The sequence below is a fragment of the Urocampus carinirostris genome, chromosome 17 (genome assembly GCF_059441175.1).
Source record: "Urocampus carinirostris isolate Australia breed hairy pipefish chromosome 17, RoL_Ucar_1.0, whole genome shotgun sequence".
NCBI classification, from domain to species: Eukaryota; Metazoa; Chordata; class Actinopteri; order Syngnathiformes; family Syngnathidae; genus Urocampus; species Urocampus carinirostris.
In genome coordinates, this window is record NC_142365.1 from 19,023,916 (window position 1) to 19,045,639 (window position 21,724).

The 21,724-nt window shown below is 40.3% G+C and overlaps 1 protein-coding gene across 2 annotated transcripts in view; it reads right to left on the bottom strand.

Annotated features, from left to right (window-relative positions):
• The window catches only part of nova1 (NOVA alternative splicing regulator 1), a 37,831-nt gene extending 18,683 nt beyond the window's left edge, over positions 1-19,148 (bottom strand). Inside the window, exons 1-2 of one of the 2 annotated variants that reach the window (XM_088320908.1) lie at positions 18,861-19,148; positions 8,672-8,815 (exon numbers count right to left, since the gene is read on the bottom strand). In XM_088320908.1, coding sequence (XP_088177034.1) covers positions 8,672-8,815; positions 18,861-19,032 — 316 coding nt within the window. In that variant the 5' untranslated portion in view covers positions 19,033-19,148. Of the gene's footprint in view, positions 1-8,671; positions 8,816-13,748; positions 14,037-18,860 lie in introns of those variants that run through there. The other variant, XM_088320909.1, reaches the window with a different exon arrangement.
• Between the last annotated feature and the right edge of the window lie 2,576 nt (positions 19,149-21,724).

A 21,724-nucleotide genomic window follows, 5' to 3' on the forward strand; every position in this document is an offset into this window, starting at 1 on the left:
CAATTAAGGGGATTCCAATCACCATGATCGTTAACTGAGAGTTAGGATCCCTAACCCTGTTGTGAGCAACATGAATAAAATCATCTATTAAATGTCACTAGTTAAATGCAGAAATTATGTTAATTTGTGCAATGACCTTAACAATAGGTCGTTGTTCCAAACCGATTTTCCCCAAACTCTTGTCACTAGTAAACACATTAATCCGATTGGTCAATTGGTCCATTGGGATGGTGTAATTGTAACCTGTGTAGTCCTTTGAGACATTTTGTGATTAAGGGCTATACAAATACATGTGACTTGACCAGACTTGACTCCAAAAACCCAAATTCTTCATTCTTCTGTAGTATCTAATTTATTGCACGGACTAAAAATAATCATATATTTACTCATAGAACCTGGCAAAACTGTAATACTCTCTGTCACACTTAGGACTATATGCTAGGCCTATCGGCATGGTTGTGAGGGTTACTTTAAAAATGTAATGAACAGGTTCTAGTTACAAGTTGAAAATTATAATCAGTAATCTGAAATGTAACTTAATTATTTTGGATTACTAGTTTAAAGTTTTACTAGTTTGAAGTGGCGATGCCAAACCTCTTATACTATTCAACTCTATTAGGCTGAGTAAAATATTCTCACAATATAACGATACAGTAATTATATAGTGATTTTGAAAATCAATTAACTGCAAAATACAAAAAGGAGACAATCAATCATGTTTACTCAATATCCCTGAACGTATCTCTAGAGTGCAACTGCGCTGACCGCACCAAACTGCAGGCTCACGCCACTTCAACAAAATAGCCACAACTTGTCTCTCGGCGCATTACATATATGTAAATATAGTTTTAAATATGATTGTAATCCTGCAAAGTAATCCTTATTTTAACTGACAGTGCCTGTAATCTAATGAGGTATTTTTTCTGTAACTGCAACGGAATACAATTAAAATGATTTTGTATCCTAATTACTTAACACCGTTACATTTATTCCATTACTCCCCAACCCTGCCCATCAGGTTTCTATCAAGCTCCGTTTATCAATTACAATACCTGTGAATTTGACCCCCTACCAGCTGCATGTAATTCACGGGTAATGTATTGTATGTTCCAAGCTATTTCTTAAAAAAAAAAAATCTATTCATTTTTGTTTTGTTCACAATTGGAAGATGGCCCTTGGTATCAGCTTAATAGTACCAAAGCCTTGCATAAATACAATTACTCCCTTATCCCTATTAATTACAATTTCATGTTAGGCATTGACAAAAATGACTTATTAAATTAGCTATTCTGGAAAATACTTGTGTTATACATAGTGATCAGGCAAATGGTAAATGGTCTGCATTTATGAAGCAGGGGAGCCTTGTTTTATCTTTGTTGCCCAAAGACTCTTACTTTTTTTTCTATCTTAAGGCCTTACATTGGGCTTATGTCAACCGAGGTGGACTTTAATGTGAGGGATGCAGTACATATCATTTGATGTAACATAGATCTTACCTTCTTTTTTACAGGGGTGTTTTACAATCTTACACAAGCCAGGAAGCCTATGTAGGACTAATCTTGTCGTATGTAGAAATACACGTATAAATACAAAAATAGATACCTACAAATATATGCCATATAAACAAATGAACATAAATTAAGTCCTCCCCGAGCCCTTTTATTAAATATCCTAGGTTACAAAAAGCAGATCAGCTCTAAGAGGTGTGTGTATCAAAGACCAGCTACATGAATGGCCAATAGTGACAATAAAGTAAACACATTAATAGTCAAAAAAACAAACAAGCGTGAGCCCAATTAAGGAACAACCGTATGCAATAATAGTCAGAAAACTTCTTTCCAGGTGATTTAATTATCATTTTCCCTTTTTTAAATAAGAAACAAACGGATTATACAAAGTTTTTACTCCAAAAGACAGAATAACAAACATTAAATGATTTACCTAAAGGGACAGTGTGTAATATTTAGTGCCTCCTAACAGTAAAAAAACATTAATCTGAATACTAGGCAAAAAATACATGAACTATTTTAATTTCTAATAATAATAAATAAATCATGGTTCGAAAAATGGGTATTTCTTTTTTATTGTGGAATCCCTTCTTGGATCAGCACAATATTCTTCTGGCATCCTACTGCCATCCCTTGCAGGGCCATCTATTGGTCAAATACTACACATTGGGGCTTTAACACTACATGATCTCCGAAGAAGAGCTCTTGCAGTTTATCAGTGCAGTTTATGTCTGACAATCTCATACACAGACCCCAAGTGCATCCATCTCAAATTCCACAAAAGAAGGAATAATGTGCACGGCTACAACATTTTTGAAAACAATAAGGAGGCATCATCAGTTGGGTGTGTTCCACCCCAACCCAGTCCAGATTAGAGGTAAGATCGGGCCCAAAAAAAGCACCCGAGCCCGACGCAGGCCCGAGGGGTATTAAACCCGACCCGGACCGAGCCCGACTAATTAACTGGATTTGCTGGCCCGGCCCGAGGGGGCCCGAAATTACATATTTTATTTATAAGGAGGGGTGATTTATGATAACAAATTAAACTCTGCCTTTTGTTACAACATCTAGGCCTTAGTTAAATAAAACTGTATAAACATTTACATCTTTTATATTTCTGTGTCTGCACTGCAGATGTTACATTAAGCGACAATCTGTCATTGACGGGTTTTTTTTTTTGAGGTAGCGAAAACATTTAAGGGCGTCCGTCATTTTGACGACTTGATCATTGGGCCATAATCCACAGCAGCAGTAGTAGTACGTCCTTAAGATTTTAGCGCGGCACTATCATTGAGGGGGTGTTGACGTGTTGTGCCCTTTTCCGACTCCTATGCAAATCCCCCCCCCCTGATCGTATTCTATATAAAACGCTTATTAAAACAATAAAGCGAGCTAATTATAATAATTGGGAGATCCTAGTCTATATAACGCGTTTATTTAAACAATAAAGCGTGATTTTATTCTGCAAATTGCGTTTTTTAACGCGGATGAAAATGTCACCAACGTCAATGTACACTTCCGACAAAAGCGATCGTATTCTATATAAAACGCTTATTAAAACTCTTACCAGAGTGCGTTTTCCTCGTCAGTTCTCCTCTCTTGAGTTTATCCTTAACTTCTTGTTGGTCCGACTCCATATCGGGGATACCAGGCCAAAATCACGCGAATTTGCGGAGGGGAAGATTATTAAGAGGACAGCGTTCACGTCACGTCACGTGCACAGAGCATGCTCTGGCTCCGTTAAAAGCAATTACAGCTCCTTCTCCGTTTTATCCAAATTATTTATTTTATAACAAGTATTCCTTGGTCTAGTATCCATACATAGTTTAAGTATATATTTTTAATGAACATATATTTATAATTATTAATTAATTAAAAAAAAAAAAAAAAAAAAAAAAAAGCAGGACCGAACCCGACCCGACCCGACCGTATGACTGACATTTCAGGCCCGACCCGGCCCGAAATTGCCTCGGGTTCGGGTTCGGGCTCGGGCCATGAATCTTAGCTCTAGTCCAGATAAATCCTAATGTGTCTGCGCTAGTAAAGCAAAATATAATTTCCCATATATAGGAACATTGTGGTGAGCCGCCAGGGCTTAACTGGTCCTCCAAGAGTCTCATGAACTAATATTATAATATTTAAATATGTAAAAATGTGAAGTTAATCAAAATAACTCTCATTGCATACTGTAAATGATGGAAAACGCCATGGAGTGTATTTGTGCTACATATCTCTTGTCAGTCAGGAGGAATTTTGGTCAGTCCGTCCCTCACTCTGTGACGACATTCAGTTGTTTCAGCATTTAGGCCGCCCTGTGATTGTTAAATGTCACGATATCCCCAACTTGAACATATTACAACTGTTGGCCAGCAAAAAAAAAGATTCAACGCCAGGCGTTCTGCGCAGAAAACCTGCCTGGCGCTTCGTCGCACTGGTAGCGTTTTTAATGGAGTGTAAAAACGTGGCGCTGCTATTGCAAGCAATTAGAAAAATTAACTCAAAGCAGGAAAATGCTCTGGTGGACATAGGGCCTAACTACAGACCATGAACTGCACTAGCAATGACCTCCATTAAACCATCAAAGAGGAACCGGCCTCCAGTTAAAGAAGCAATTACAAAAGCAGGGGTACTTTTATTCAATACAGTGGAACCTCGGTTTTCGAACGCCTCTCAGTTCGAACAAATTGGTTCTCGACCAAACATTTCGAGAAATTCTTGCTTCGCTTTTCGTTCAAAAAATCGGAGTTCGAACGCCGGTACGCTAGGGTGCGATGCTGAGCGGCGTACGGGTGTAGATCGTGTAAATTGCCCCCACCCCTCGTGAAGAACTGTTATGACGTGCGCGCCCACTTCTTTTCGCTTTCGCTTTTGATATCGGTGAACGGAGTGTTTTAGGCCCTAATTATGCCTCCGAAGAAGGTCGGTGCAAGCAGCAAAGTTGCTACAGGTGAAAAAAGAAGAGTAGTGCATACAACTATTGCATTTAAGAAAGAAATAATAGCAAAATGAAGAAGGTGTGCGAGTTTCCCTTCTTTCGAGACAACCACAAAGTTAAGAAATCCTAATCATAATTCTTTTCTTTATCCTTTAACCGCTCACCACTTTTTGTGGAGACCCGGGTGCTAAACGACGTGTAAACAACCTGATTTTTTTAATTTTTACACGTTCATGTTAGCGTAATCTTTAATACGAAAGATTACACTAACGCGAACGTACGGTTAGCCTGGGTTAGCTTTACGTTCATGGTAAACATTCAGGGTGTTGGAACGGATTAAAACTATTTTACATTACTTTTAATGGGAAAAACGATTTCGGTGATCGAATAAATCGGTTTTCGAACAGGGTTATGGAACAGATTATGGTCAAGAACCGAGGTTCCACTGTACTGTGATTTACCAAATTATCGATATAAATACTACATTCAATCAAATTTATTAACTTAAATCTCTGATTTGGTCCGTTTACCCACCAATAAGATAACTTAAAATAGTACAGCATTAGAATTAGAACAATATTAGTTATTTTAATTGGATTAGTAGATTTTTTGCATTAAACTCCTGTCTTGTTTACCATGCTTTGTGGGTGTTCATCAGTTGCTGGGTCATTGCCTTTCATAACTAGTGTATTTATGATCCAATAGTTTACAAGGGTACACATTCATCATAGATCTTGATTTTAATCTGAAAATGCACCAAATCAGTGCTTTTGAATTTAAAATGTCCAACATTTTCGTCGGAAGCATGCCCCTGGACTTCCCTAGACTGTCCACCAGGGTCTCACAAAATTATATTTACTGAACGAGAAAACTCCACCCTTCCACATAATTACAGCACTTTGTATTCGTCTTAAGCAGGACATGAAAATTCTCAATTTTTCTTCTCAATTAACTCGTACTATTTAATGTTACCTCTCCATGAGGCAAACAGTCCTGGGTGGTGTCCGCCTTTTTTGCAGAATCAGCTGGGATTGGTGCCAGTTCCTTGCAACTCTGAGCAGCATAAACAGTATAGAAAACCAATGGATGGATTTCAAATGGGTCCCGTTATTATGATTCTTCATGGTGGTACTTATCATTAGTATTTAGTGCTCCATTTAAGAACCTTGTTCACTACTGGGCACAGTACGTTGCTGATTTAGTTCTCTGATATCCCAGTGGAACACACCTCATTATATATCTTTGATTGCAGCCATTTTATTAAAATTTGGGCTGAATAAGCAGCAAAATATACAACATCTGTTACCTTTTTTTCCAAGCATCCCCTGAGGCATGAAGGGCAAACACAGATTTTTTTCCGGCTCAGACATTTGTGTATGAGGAGATATTAGAGCATCCTGTAACGTTTGCAAAGTCAATAATTGACTTAATACCCCACGTCCATGAAGTTGAATTTTGATCCCATGTAAATCATTGGCTGCTCTCTGACCAGTTTGGAAGACATTGCCGGCTTCAATACAGCAGCACAGCCATTAATACTATAAAGGAATTTTCTCACTTCGCCACACCTTTTTGACCTGGTAGGCGCTTACAGATCTTAAAACAACTAACAGGTTCATGGACAGTTCCTTACCCAGGGCCATGACCCCCCTGAACAAGCACACAAAATTGTGGAAAATATATATCCTGCATTTTATTTAGGAATTTGTGTTGCTGCTGATTGCTATTGCACTACTCTTCTTTGCAAATCGGTTATGATACACTAGTTTTCATTGCTCCATTATTACAACTTAGGCCAGTCTCCAAGCACTACCTTGTAAATATTCTGACTTATTATCTTGACATTCTTTCCTTTTATTTTTCTCTCTAAAGTCTTTAATACATATTTATCCTTGAGTGCTATGTCAAATCTTGTCAACAAAAACAATGTTCAATAATTATAAATGACAAAAACAATTCAATTCAACATTAAGGAATTGGAAAAATGGGAACCTATCACAAAGCTAGTTGAGCTTTGAATTACAGTTAGACATACAGTGCACATTTAATGTCTACACACCCCTTTCCAACCCTTTATTTATGTGATATTGAGAGCCAAATATGTTTTCTATTTTTCACTCTAATCATTTTGACATTCAAACAGTAAGACACAATTGCATAAATAGGCATAACCTAGTAACACTAATACTCTCACTTTAAGTGTCGTGAAAAAGCATTTGCCCACTTCCTGAATTCTGTGATTATTTGGCATATTTCTCACTCACAAAGGTTCCAGATCATCAAACCAATTTTAATATTACACAGAGACCACACAAGGAAGAGTTAATATATATTATTAAGGCACAAAAAAAATCAAAACTTATTTAGCCCTACGAGAAAAAGTCATTGCCCCCTAAACCTAATAGCAAGTTGGGCACCCTTAGGCAGCAGTAACATAAATCAAACATTTATGATCATTTGTAATGAGTCTTACACAACGCTGTGAAAGAATTTTGGCCTACTGTTCTTTGCAAAATTGTTTCAAATCTGCCATATTGGAGGATTTTCTAGCATGAATTGCCCGTTTAGGGTCACACCACAGCATTTCAATTGGATCTAATTCTGGAATTGGACTTGGCCACTCAAGAACCCATATTTTGTTTTGTTTTTAGCCATTGTGAGATGGACATGCTGGTGTGTTTTGGATCTTTGTTCTGCTGCATTATCTAAGAGCGCTTGACTTTGAGGGCACAAACTGATTGCCGGACATTCTCCTTCAGGATCTTCTGGTAGACACCAGAATCATTATCCCGCCAACCACAACAGATGTCCTGTTCCTGAGGCAGCAAAGCAGCCCCAGACAATCACACTGCCACCACCTAGCTTTACTGTTAGCATAATGTCCTTTTTGTCAAATTCTGTGCCATTTTTACACCATATATAATGGGCTGCACACCTTCCAAAAAGTTGAATTTTGACTGATCCGTCCCCATAATGTTTCTCCAAAAGTCTTGAGGAAAATCAAGATGCTTTTTGGCAATTGTGACACGATTCTTTGGGTTCTTTTGTGACAGCAGTGGTTTTCATCTGGCAACTCTGTCATGGATGTCATTTTAGGCCAGTGTTTTTCTGATAGGGCAGTCATGAACACTGACTTAAACTGACGTCAGTGAGCCCTGCAGTTCCTTGGATGTTTTTCAAGATTTTTGTAACCTCCTGGATACGTCGTCATTGCACTCCTGTAGTTAATTCTTAGATGGTTGACCACACCTGGGAAGGTTTTTCACTGTTCCCAGATTTCTCCATGTGTAGATAATGGCTCTGACAGTGGTTCACTGGAGCCCTAAAGCCATGGAAATAGCTTTGTAACCTGTTCTGGTTTAATAGATTTCAATAACCTTTTTCTGGAATTTCTTTTGTAGACTACAATACTTCAATTCAAGTAATTTCTCGAGAAATTTCTTAACACAGATGGTGGCAATAAATTTAGCATGTGGCCTTAGTGACAGTTACTTTGTGGTTTACCAAGGGGGGCAATTACTTTTTCACATAGGGCCAGATAAGTTTAGATAATTTTTTTGTACCTTAATAAATGGAATTAACGTTTCAAAACTCCTTTTCCTTGGGTTGTCTCCGTGTGATATTAAAATTGGTTAAATGGTCTAAAATATTTGTGGGTGATATGCAAAAAACACAGAATTCAGGAATTTTGACTGATCAGTCCACATAATGTTTCTCAAAGTCTTGAGGATAATCAAGTTGCTTTTTGGCAATTGTGACACGATCCTTTGTGTTCTTTTGTGACAGCAGTGGTACTGTATATTACTTGTCTTTCATCGGTGTTGGATTGACATTGAGTTCTTGTTAGTGCTGCTGTTTTGCCACATTTATTTCTACTTGATGTTAGCTTTAATACGAGCAGTCTTTGGGGACCATGTTATGGGCTAAGGGATGTGACAACAAATATGACAGCAAACCCGGTTTTAACATCTGAACTTGGGGCAATCCAAGGTACCGGTACTCTAAATACAAGCATCTGGGCGCTGACTATCATTTAGAAGTATTTTCTGTGTTTGGTTTATTTTAAAAGAAAAAGTGTATGCATGCGTTTTTTTTCTTCTCCACCTAACCAAAGCTTGTACTTGTGAGAAAATCAACCGGTTTATCTTGATCTGTTGAATTTTTAAAATCCACTCTTATGCCTCATGCATAAGAGCTTTAATAAAAATTATGAAAGAACCCTCCTTACCTGGGTAGAAATCTTTGGATTTCGATAGCTTAATGGTGGCACCCGTCTCTTTCTGTAGTTGAACAATAGTCTGGCCGCCCTTGCCAATTATAGAGCCGGCTGCATAGCTGGGAATCAGCACCTTCAGGAAGTATTCGCCCTCCTCTGTGAAAGACATGATGCAAAAAAAGGCTCATTGACTCATAAAGTTGCCCTGCAAGATTATTATTCACACTGGGGTGTCAGACTTGCTAATTCAAGGTATTCCCAAACAGAATTTTTTTCAATTAGGCACATAACGTGTAGTGTTTCTCCCAACAATTATGCAAATATGCTGAAAAATATTCCACACACTGGAAGACCCGAGAAATGTAGTCTCAAAGGTGACCCATCTGGCTTTTAACCTTAGGGCTGTGATGTAATTGAAAGAACACAACACTTTCAAATGGAAACTCCCATTCACACAACATGTGAGGCCAGCTCCCAAGCTGACTGTGTTGTATAGCACTCATTTTTGCTTGGAGGTAGGCCATTGTGGCTTTTTTTTGTGTTTTTCATCAAGTGTGTCGTGTTATAACTTTGTTCAGTAGGCTCCCAGTTAGCATCAGATTTGCAGAGGGCTTTCCTGTATTGTTTGCTCCCGGTTGGGGCTCGCTGGCTTCCCACCATGTGTTATTTGGGTGGCTGGCTGGCCAAGTCCCTTGGTTTGTTTATTCCCGCTTCACGTTTATCGCCATAACAGTTGCTATTTTGTTGTTGGTTCACAGTTAGCCTGGCTGCTCACTGCATGTTTTTTGATCTGCTATCCTGGCGATAGTGCCGGTTTTGCTGTGTTCATTAGTTTGTCTATTCCTGACAGCTTTCGTGTTTTTTGCTGTAGCGGTTGCCGCGTTTTGTTGTCTGTTGCCGATTAGCCTGGCTGTTCACTGCGTGTTCCTTGGTCGGCAGAGGCTGCGGCTGCCTTTCGTTGATAAATCCCGGTTAGGCTGTGGGTTTTTTTTGCCAGTTAGCTTCTTTTTGGCTACTCGGCCTTTGTTGTACCATTACTGCAACTACCTGCAACACAACACTTATGCATTCTCCTCAACAACTACCAAAACTATGCTCAAAATACTCGTAACCTTTTGACTAATTAACACGTAATACAATATGGCGCCTGGCTTGCTAAAGTGCTGGTGTTCCTCCGATGACGTCACAGCTTAGATAACAAAAACAAGGCATGCTGTCTTCAAAATGCATTATCTTAGAAAAATATTGGAATATATAACTACAGCGTATATATTACATACATTTTATGCAAAAACCATGTACTATTTCCTAACATTATGCATAATTAAAAATTTGGGATTACCTTTCAGAGGACACAGACAGTCTAATTTGATGTCAACTTGGCCAGAATAGTAACATATTTGGAATGGATTAAGCAAATTCCATTAAGTTAGTCTCTTTATTATCATTTTAATGTGTGTATTTAATGAACTATCCTTTACTTTGTTTCTAATATTGGACACCTGGAAATTTTATTGCGTGTTATTTTGACCAGTATTTAACACTTCTGTTCATTGTTTTGACTAATAAACTGCTTACACCAGATATGGGCAACCCGGTCTTCCAAGTGCCCCATGCCTTTTGCTTGCATGTTTTTTCATATTTTTGTTCTTCAACTCAGGTGATATCAATCAGTTGAGTTTCACATGAGAAACCTCCAAAATCATGTAGAACATGCAGCCCTCGACGACCAGGTTGCCCACCTCTGGTTCCCATTAATTGACAGTATTAGATAATTGTGTTGCTGTTTTCTAATTCCCACACCTTTTAGGGTGAATGTGCTGTTGTAAACTAGGAGTTTGAATAAAAAGAAAGGGCTCAAAGGAGGAATTTAGAACAGGTTCCAATTTCTCATCAAAGGTATGGGCTCTCTCCACTCTTCTCCTTTTTAAGTTCAAAATCCATCGCTGTCTTCTCTCCTTATTTCGAGTGTCTACTAACATTTAAATTTACCAGTTTAATACCCTGAACAAATAACATAGCCGAGTTTCATTTTATTTAATTTTTATTTTCCCTTACCATCAACACAGTCGAAATGCGTCGAGCTGCGTTGTGGCCGTCATAGACTTTCTGGACTAGTTTACAGGCTGGGGGCATCGCTACCGTCATGCACTTTCCGGAAAAAAATTTCAACATGTTACCTAGTTTTTACTATGATTGTGTACTGTAATGCTAGATCTAATTCACCCTGGTCATCCTGGAAGGGGGATTACCACTTGTGAGGTCCCTTCTCAAGGTTTCTCTTTTTCCTCACGCTGAGGTTTTGAGTTGTTCCTTGCCCGCATGTTGGTTTAAGATTAGGTAATTGTGTCATTGTAATCCTGTGCAGTCCTTTGAGACATTTTTGTGATTAAGGGCTATATAAACGACTGTGACTTGACTTGACTCGAACAACAACTAAGAAAAAAAGTTCTGTAGCACTAGTACCTCATTTATCTCATGACGTGTTATGCATCCTGTTCCAGATATTTTTAGGGGAAACGATGACCTTCTTTCATTTTCTGCAAGGGTCTAATGGTGTTTTCAATGCATTTTAAGCTGTCTCTGTCTAAATGCAGTGTTTCCCGTACATAAGAAGAATCTGGCAAACCGGCAGGGTTTCATTGGTCCCGCCAGAGTCACATAAATGTGTATTGTTAAAAATAAAACAAAATTAAATATATATAAATGCAAAGTGAATCAAAATAATTTTAGATACCACATTATATGAATGATGACATTCGGTTGTTGCTGTGTTTGTCCCGCCCAGCATGAACTATGATGATTAGACGGCTGGGTAAAATATGATATTGTCAAGCTTCACATTTTCCTTAAGTTGAACATTTTTCCAACTCTCGCAACCAGAAAAAAAACGGTTTAGCGCCAAGATTTCTGCACAGACAACCTGCATAATGCTTCGTCGCTGCCATTTTTGCTTTCATTTCAATGGCAATCTACTTCATAAATTGCGTGTTACAATAACCTCCGGTAAACCACTGAAGAAGAAGAACCGGCATCCTGTCGCAGCAGCAATCGCAAAAGCAGCTGTACTGGTATTTAATACTGTAATGTACCAAGTCACCAATATGAGTATTACATTTACCGGTAATTAAAATGTATATAGGTGATTTGGTCAGTTTACTCACCGAATAGTACAACATCGGCATTGGAATAAGGGTAGTTATTTTTTAGTCAAATTAGATGATGAGTAGATTACTATGCTTTGTCGGTGGGACTTGTTTGCTGTGTCATTGCCCCTATAAGTAGTATATTTATGATTCAATAGCTTAGAAGGGCACACTTCCATCAAATATCTAGCTTCTTGATATTGCTTAAAAAATGCACCAGATCGATGCGCTTGAATTTAAAATATGTTCCAAATTGTTCTTCCGGGGGAGCGTGCCAATGGACCTTCCTAGATTCTATAGGGAAACACAGAAATCCACAGCTGTATTAGTGTCCGTCGGTGTTATTCGTAAAGGAATGATACCAATCCATGATTGCCGCATCAAACTGATCTATCCTCACAATGAGTACACAGGAGAGAAATGCATGGCAACCTCGTACACTAATTAGTTTAGATTATTTCATTTTTGAAAGGAGCTTAGTCTGTAGACTGCCAAATGTGTTTCTCCCTTGCAAATGCGAAATGACTTTCATTACAGTAAGTAATTGACGACAATACATTTGCTGCCAATAAAATCCCGACCATAATGAGTGGGTTACATTTTGATTTACCCTAAATGCAAAACACAAAAAAATGTATCAATTTTATGACCATTTCCAAAGGAGTGAGGGAATAATGAAAAAATATATATCGATTGACGATGTCATTAATTCGTTCTTCATGTTACGGCCAGATACAGATTGATCCTTTCCCACGCCGCATCCCGATTCTGATACACTGACGTCATGTTCAATCTTGTTCCGCTGCCTCAAGGGTGACACCGCTTGAGTCGGCAGAGCAGTAAAAAAAACACGGGACGGATCGTCCTTTCCATTTGTTGTTATTTATTTAGTGCTGATCAAGTGGACATGAAATGGAATCCGCCCAATCCCCTATAATTGTAAAGACCTGTTGCCTCATTATTGAACACATTTGAGTTACAACGCAGCGTTGTAACGTAAAAGTGCATAGCCTCAACGCTAGCTCCTGTCTCCCTTACATTAGCATGCCCCTCGTGTTACGTTCAGGCACACATTTGTTTCCAGTGCACCACCCATAATGAAAGGTTAAAGCAAATAGAAAGGTGAATACGTGATGGCTGATAAAATGATGACAACAATGCCACTTCATGGACACGCACATGTAAATCCTCGTTAAGTGATCAAACTACTATGATCTACCATTTCCAAAATGATTGTCAGAGAGAAAAAATAAGCGGTACCAGCGTGAGTGTTTTCCGCAAAGGCCGTTCCCTAATCTTTAGGGTTCTGCGATTTGTGCGCAATCCGCACACCGGATAATGATAAAATGACCTTGGTGAAAAAGGAAAGATCATGCATGATCAGCATGAATGCTCTGAAATATTTGAACTCGCCAAATTAGTATGTCATGCTATCACTAAGAATTTAAACGGAATGGCGCTGGCAGTAGAATGCGAATGTCGATTGACCTGTTGTTGATAGACAAGCCCAAACCCACTGCGTAACTTTCAGCCTTAACATCAAATAATCCCGGGTGAAGGAGGGGGCGGGGTGCCAGAGAACCGCTATGGTTCTCTCCATCACCCTTGCAGTCATTTTCGCAGTCATTAGTTAATAATTACAACCTAATGTCTGAGTAACAAGTTCGAATAGTATCATATGGAAGAGTCAACAGGAAACTGTTGCTGCCACCCGCCAAGGAAGTCGAACCGTGGGGCACTCCGGCAGGCGTCGGTTCGAACCCGATTCTCGAGCTACAGCAAGCCAAATGGATTTAGTTAAGTCATCCAGGGAGGAGAAACCGTTGGACCATCTACACTCGTTCCCACAACTGGTACCAATCCCACCCATAATCTGGCAAAACAGCTTCTCTTAATGAGCAATCTATTCAACAAGTCAAAGAAAAAGAGTTTTGAGGGCTTACCCATTCTGAGATCTGCTGCTTCTCAAGTCCTACGTCAGATCGCCATCAACGCCGGGGCGCAATGTCGAAAGGGGTTCTTAACATTAGCCTGGCATAGGTGCGACCGTAGTGTTGAGGAATGTGGCCGGCGGACCCTTTTTTACCAAAGTCCGTTTCATCGGCCAGATTTCACTGCGGCGTTTGAGCCATGCCTGCAGCTGGCCGCAGCCTCAATTGTCTGGCAAAATGCTAATGCAGACTCGCAGTGTTTTCAGTGAAAGACGGCACGCATTGTTCGAGCCTGCATCGGTGTGAAGAAAGAAGGGGGTTGTGGGGGGTGTGCGTTTTGCGTGGGGGGGGGTCTTCCCTGCCGCATCACCCTTTTCACTGCTCTCATCCATATTCATCGAGTGGCCTGTCCATCTGCGGCGCAGCGCTGGAATGACACTCGGCTCGACCAATGGCTGGCTTCCTCCCGTCGCCCCGTCACGTCCCCGCCTCCTTGAAGCCAGTCCCCAAAAATTGAATTTTCTCCCTAAACTCCGCCCCCTTTGACGCAGAACTATAAAGTATGCCAGTCCCTTCGCTCGCTTATTTTTTCTCTTTTTTTGCCCTGAAAACAGACAAGGTGATGAGATGGGGGTGGTAGAGTTGCGCGGCGTGACTTTCGACGGGCGTATTGATGAAACTGGGAGGAGTTTTGGGTAACGGCGTGCCGTACATTGCGCCCACTCGAATATCCCACCCACCCCAGTCTCTCAGACGGCCATGTTTGAGAGGGCGGAGGGGCTCATCAACCATTGCAAATGGCAGTGCCGCAGAATAGCGGGGTTGGGGGGGGGCGATGAAGCCAATCACTACGCCTATAAATCCCACACTGAGCGCTATCTTAAGAGAGCGCTCAAAAACACTGCAACGTGTATGTGGATGCAAGCGAGGTTTAACATGGAATTGTCCAAAAAAATAATACAAAATAAGAGGTAGGATTACTACAGCACCCTTCTATCAAGGCCTAATATTGATACTGGAGCCTTCCGGAATATATACTGACAGTATATAGACACAGCTTCCCCTTAGACTTCATCAATCTCTCACTTTGCAGCCTATTCCTTCCTATCCCTCTGGCTTGTTTTTTCTTTCACTGGCACCTGGCAAATTCTCAGTCCGCTCACGTCACATCGCTCTGCAAGGGCACCTGTGTCCTTTCCACCCTAAAATTCAATCCCCAAAAAGAGGGAACTAAATCTCACACTTCCTTCTATTGGCAACAGTGATTTCCTATATTTCTGCATATCCGCCCATGCTTAAAATGGATTAAATTTTTGCGTTTTGAGAGGAGAAGAGGTCAGCGCCGATGAGGGAAAAAGGGATGAGTGTGTCTGCGGCTTGTAAAGCCGGCCGAGGTGGGTGGGGTGATGGGAGGCTCTCAGCTGAAGGAGCATGGGCTCTTTTTCTTTGTTACGACTAACAGTGGTGTTAATGATCAGTTGGCTACAAGGAAAATGATCAATAGCAAATGCGGACAAGAAGATAGCAATTATAGCGGAGGTTCACCACCACCGTGCTGTTGGCGTACTGCGGATATCGGTGCTATGTTTACGCGATGTAAAGGGACGTGTAGATGAACTATTCTAATTTGTAGTTTATTCTGTAACACAAATTAGAGGTAGTATTTAAAGGGACAGTGTGTATTATTTAGCCACAAGATATTGCGCAGGGTTACTACAGTTTAAGACAAGTTAACTCAAGACTTTTAAAGACTTTTTAATGCCTTTTAAATTCAAATTTAAGACCAAGTCAACCAAAAAAACAATTGAAAAAAAACAAAAAACACATATTTCTTGCACACGATACATCGTGCCTCGTACACATTACCATAACTACAGATAGGAATCACCTGTGCCCGCTCATTTGGCACCAACCGCTGCGGGTTCTGATTGGCTCCCTGTCACTATTTGAACCCAGTTCTGTCAGTCCCCTGTGGTCAGTCTGTCTACGAACCTAAGTGAATACTAGGCAAGCCTTTTTCGACCCTGACTCCCACCTGTCACGTTTTTGTTCCCGTCTGTCTCTGGCTACGACCCCTTTTGATCCTGACTACGTCTGCTCTCCCGTCCCGGTTTACGACCTCTTTTTGTCCCCGACTAGGTGTACTCTCCCATTCTGGCTTACGACTCGTTTCTACCCCGACCACCCCTTGCTCTCCCAGTCCCGGCCACCAACCCGTTTTTCCGTCCCTGACACCGCCATTGCTCGCTACGGAAGATCCACTTCCGTGTTCGGATCACAATTGGAGTACAAGAGCAACTTGCTTCCCGCGCCCAGCGTACACCGGATCGTGGGCGCAGCCCTTCCCCTTTCCTTTAATAGAACTTGTGAGAAACGTAACGCGATTCGGTTCTGTTTCTGTTCTGGTCTTGACACTTTTAGCCACGGTGAAAAACATTCTTCGGACAGCCAGTTCTCATTAAATGTACTCTTTCCGGACGTGGTCCAAAGTAAACCTCTCGGTATGAAGTTGCTATGTGTATTGTGGGAAGACCTTCAACAAGCATCTGTTCTTAAAGGCTCGACTGAAACCACATCACTGTTTTGATTGTCACGCGATGTTGCCACAAAAGTAAATCAATGAATTATTAGAGAAGACAATTGATAGATATTTGTAAATACTATTAGTTCAACAATTATAAATCCTAATAATGTTTTCACATTCTTAAGACTTCCTAAAACTGAAATTACGACATTTCAGAGCCAATTAAGGCCTTATCTTTAGAATATTGCCTTTTAAGACTTTTCAAGGATCCTCGGGAACCCTGTCGGTGTAGTGTACATGTGACAAACCAATGACAAATTTTGTTGTGTATTTTGTTGCGTAATTTGTCATGTATTTTGTACCAAGAATATGTTATTCAAATGAGGGGGCGGGTCAAACTGGCTGAGCTTTTCACCTATTGGTTGATCGACGAGTGCACCGATCAACGGCAATGCCTTTCTCTCATCAGTTAGTAGGCAGCCATCAAGGGCCAGGCAACAAGACATTAGTAGACGATTCGTTCATCATTTAAATAACATGTTGCTGTGACGTAATACACGACGAAATTGCTTGATTCTTGGATAATTGGAAATCTCGGTGATCCGGGTGGCGAGCTACCCCAAACCAGGAATCCAACGAGGATTTTATTTGCTCATTTGATGAACACTTTTACCATTGGAATTTGAAGTGTATTATTGTGTGACTCAATTCTGACAGCAAACAGATTTAGGTTAAGTCCTCTTGATGTCCATACAAGTAAATTTAATCAACCAAAATCAGAATTTATGACGTCATCAAACTGAATTTGAAATTAGACAGAGTTATTAAACCGAGATTTACCAGATTTAGAATTTCTCATTCAACACCTTAAACAGGTGAGTGTTCTTTACTATAATTTATGTTAAATGTTGTCTATTATCTTGCCTATTGTTCATTAAATTGCTGGCTATTGTTCAAATGAATTTTGACTCCAGTGTTTCCTCTATCAATCTGTGATGTCTGTGTATTGTCTGTTGATGCCCTTGCAACATCCATTGCAGCCTCGTCATTCCTGAAAGGGGATTACCCTTATGTGTAGCCCCTTCTCAAGGTTTCTTTATTTTTACCATCCTGAAGTTTTTGTGTTTTTTTCTAGCCTGGTGTACGTTTCAGATCAGGGGAGGGTGTAATGGTGGTCTGTGCAGCCCTTTGAGACTTTTTGTGATTAAGGGCTATACGAACGAACATGACTTAACTGGACCACTCATCAAACCTGGACCTAGTAGTCCAGTAGCTTTTCTTTCCGCTGCTACACTAGTTAGGGGAAGCAGTAAAGAGGATGAATGGATGATCAATAGATTATTACTGGGGGGAATAGTTCAAAATGTCTCCTTTGCTTTATTGAGGGGTACTTTGAATGACTGACCACTCCACATTTGCTCTGAATAGCTTCATAAGAGTGAGGCAAGGAGGGGGCTACGATGATATACTAAAAGACCTCCTGCAGAAAGGCCATTTTGTTAAGACATATTGAAGTAACAATTGCAGTACTAGTACACACTAAAACCGAAAGCACATAGGAAAGGTTAATGACGGAAATTCCGCCTCTTTTTAGAGAAGTGCCCCTTTTGGCCCGGCTCACTGAAGAGAGCTTGCTGTATTGGCTCCCAAATTGTTCATTAGCTTTCTGGGGTTTTCAATGTCATATTACCACTAATAATGGAACATTACGCACTGAATTGGTTAATTTTGAAAATTTGTTGTCACATTTTATTATAATAACCTTCATTGTTTCAGTATACAGCGACTTTTACTTCATCTAATTTTTCAAATTGTTTATACTAAGCAAACAACACAAAGATCATGCCACTTGTATTGACCTGTCATGAGTGCCTACAAGAATGGGGGAGTAATTAAGAGAAAACAGAGAGAGAGAGAAAGCAGGGAGCAGAGAGAGAGAAAAAGAGAGCAACAGAGAGAATGAGAGCGAAAGAGAAAGTTAGAATGATAGAGATAAAGAGAAACAGGAAAAGGGAAAGCAAAAGAAAGATCGAGAGAAAGACAGTTAGAGAAAAAGAGAGAGAGAGCGCAAGAGAAAGAAAGGGACACAGAGGGAAACAGAAAGAAAGCGGGAGAGACAAAGATAAAAAGGGGAGGAGAGTGAGAGATAAAGATGGAAATAGTGAAAGAGAGACAGCAAAGAGAGACAGCAAGAGAGCAAGAAAAAGAGTGAGAAAGAGAGAGTGAGAACGAGATAGGGGGAGAATGAGAGACTGAGAGAACGAGCAGAGAGAGAGAGAGAGAGAGAGCGAGCGAAAAAGAGTAAGAAAGAGAGACAGAAAGAGAGGGAGAAAGAGAGAGCAACAAAGGAAATGAGGAAGCAAGAGGGCATGTTTTAAAGATAGCCAGCTCCTTATTGACAGGGAGCCTGCTGTCGACGTTCACTTCAAAAAGCCAGCTCATAGAGCAGTTTCGTTCGCGAACGCCCCGCCACTAGCACAGGTGCAGCATGACGAAATTGAACCCATAACTTTACAAATAAGCTACGCGAAGCAGTGCACAAAATCACGGGGGAGAGTGATGAAGGTATGAATCGCTACTTGATGTTGCCCTGTCCTCACCTCCGACATTAGTGCGTTTGGTAGAGGCGTCCTCCTCCTCCGTTTGAGTTTCCAGTGGCCGCTTTCGGGAGTCCAAGTTGCTCTCCTCCATGTGGTTCTGCTGCGGGTTGTGGAGGTTCGCCGTTGCGTATATTCCGTTATGCTCCATTGCTGGCTCGCAACCGTCCAACATTTTTCCTTCTGCCAGAGCTTAACATCAAATTTGGAGTCGACCCACTTTCACATTCAACACAGAGCACTCTGAACAGCAGCAGCACGGGATGCTGCGCGACGCCAAATGGGCAAGTTTAGGTTAGTCCTGTGTCGTTCGCGAAAGGAACGTCTCTATGAGCCGGCTCTTTGAATAACCGCGGGAGCCCGCTCCCCACCCATCAGGAGCATGTTGAAACCAAACTTGTTAAACCTCAGCCAATATTTTCTCCTTATTGGTGATAGCGAACAAACCTTGCAAACACACTGCACCACCTATTTACTCACAGCAAGACAGGCTATGCAGAGCAGGGGTGGGCAAACTTTTTGAGTCGTAAAGCACATTGGTTTGGAAACATTTGTGAAAGCGCTGGGCTGCAAAGAAGAACTAGCTGATAAATGTATTTATTTTTTTGGTAAATGCCAATAAATCCAAATAAGGAAAATACATAACATAAGCAAAAACATGTTTCCCATGTGCATTTACCCGCACAATTGTTGTTTCATTGTCTATTTGTTTTTGATAAAACCAAGTATATAAATATATATATATTATTTTACAAATTAAGAGTAATAGCAAAGTAATATCTCCCTTTTTAAGCATTAAATTTGATAATGTACATTGAAAATCTCAATACAATACTACTTAATAGTGTATTATTGATGAAATTGATTTATAAAAACAGGGTTCCCGTGGATCCTTGAAAAGTCTTAAATAGCATTGAATTCATGATTCTAAAAATAAGGCATTAATTTAAATCCGATTTTTAAAAGTCTTAAAAATGTGAACAAAGACTACTATTTTAAATTAAATAACATCTGGTTAATAGATGGTTGTCATCATATACAGCTACAGTGGGTGGTTTGGAGTGGTGCGTGGCTTTGGCGACATCCAGTGGATATCTCTAAAACTGCAGTCATTGTTTGATGAGAAGCAGCAATTTTTTTTCTTATACATCTCATTGGCCAGATTAAATCCACTGTAAGGCCTAATATGGCCCGTGGGCCGTAGTTTGCCAACTCTTGATGTAGAATAAAAATAAAAAACATTTGTACATCATAAAATGGTATAGGCTGGTATGTCACTCGTACCAGACAACACAGTGCCATCTAGTGGTAATAATACACACTGTGTCTTTAAGGGATATGAGGTGTCTGCCTAAGAGTAGCAGGACAAATAGGTGGTGGGAGGGTGAGAAGAGTCCTTTATAATGTTGTTGGCTCCACTGCCATATCGTGTGAAGCCGATGATTTCCTGTGCTGTGTTGATTCCTCTTAGTAAAGTTTTTCTGTCTGCAGCAGACCTGCTTCTAGAGACAAGTACTGCTAAGTATTTTCAAAACGACATGCTATATCTAGAATAAATAAACAAATAAAAACAATTATATGTGTCTTTGTTTTTATATACATTTACAATTACAAGTATCCAGCTCTAGTAACTATGTCTCAGAAATATTAGGAAGGGATCAGGTACCTGTCTCACATCATGTAAAAGAAGAGAAGACCAAGAAATGCTACCCATGCCGGAGTGGCTAATCTGGTAGAACGGGAGATTTCCCGAAGGACCGGCTCATGTCAAGAGAGAGTTTGGGCTGGCCAGATGAGAAACATAATTAAAACATGTTTCTGTCACTTGCACCCCATAAACCTACTTGTGTGTCCATTCTTAAATCATCTATTTGGCAGGATTCGGCGCAACAGATGAGGTGAGTTTTACCATCTGAGGGAATTTGAAAATGGTTTAGCCCACCACCAGTCTTTTCTTTAGCAGTAAAATTAACACAGATTACCGTTAATGATACATACCTGTCAACCTCCATGGTTCTATGCCTATATAAACTGTCGTATTTTCCCTTAAAAATACAATAAAATCGTACACCATATTTTCTTTTCGGGAATGATGCATGAGGGGAAATCCCCAGGCAGCAGACGCATGCGCACAGTAGCATCAAACCGCTCGCTTCGTTTGCAACAAAAAAAACGATACCGAGATAGAGGCTACCGCGGCGAACTCGTTAGACTTGATTAATTTGCAGTTTCGTGATAGTCGGTGTTTACCGGATGGTACCCATCATTGACAAATTTGCGTTTTTCCGTACAGATTTTCTTGTACGTCGTACACGTCTTAAAATGCATAATAAACGTACTTTGTACGGCAAAAACGTACAGGTTGACAGGTATGATGATATGAGGGAGGTCCGGTGGAGGGCAGAAAGGTCAAGTCATTTTTTTTAACTTTTGTATAGCCGTTAATCACAAAGAGTCTCAAAGGGCTGCACAGGTTATTGCACAGACTATTATTACTATTATTACACCATCCCCTGATCTGAAACCAACATGAGGGCAAGGGTGTGCTAGTTAGAGCCAAAAAAGCAAGGGGAAAAAAACACATTAAAACAAGGGCTGTTATCATTCACTTTACTCATCTTTGCCTATCATCTGTGTCTCTCCGGGTTTGTGCTGTACTACGTGTTTGCAAGATTTAGCAGTTAAATGCCTTCACCGGGTAGCTCCTCTCACTCAAACTCGTAGTGATGGGAATTGCGTCTCTTTTTCGAGAAGCGTCTCTTTTGGCTTAGCTCACTGAAAAGAGCCGACTCTTTCAGCTCCCTAAAGCCTCTTCTGGTTGGTTTTGTTGTTTGTATCCTTATATTATTTTTTTAATGTAACATTAT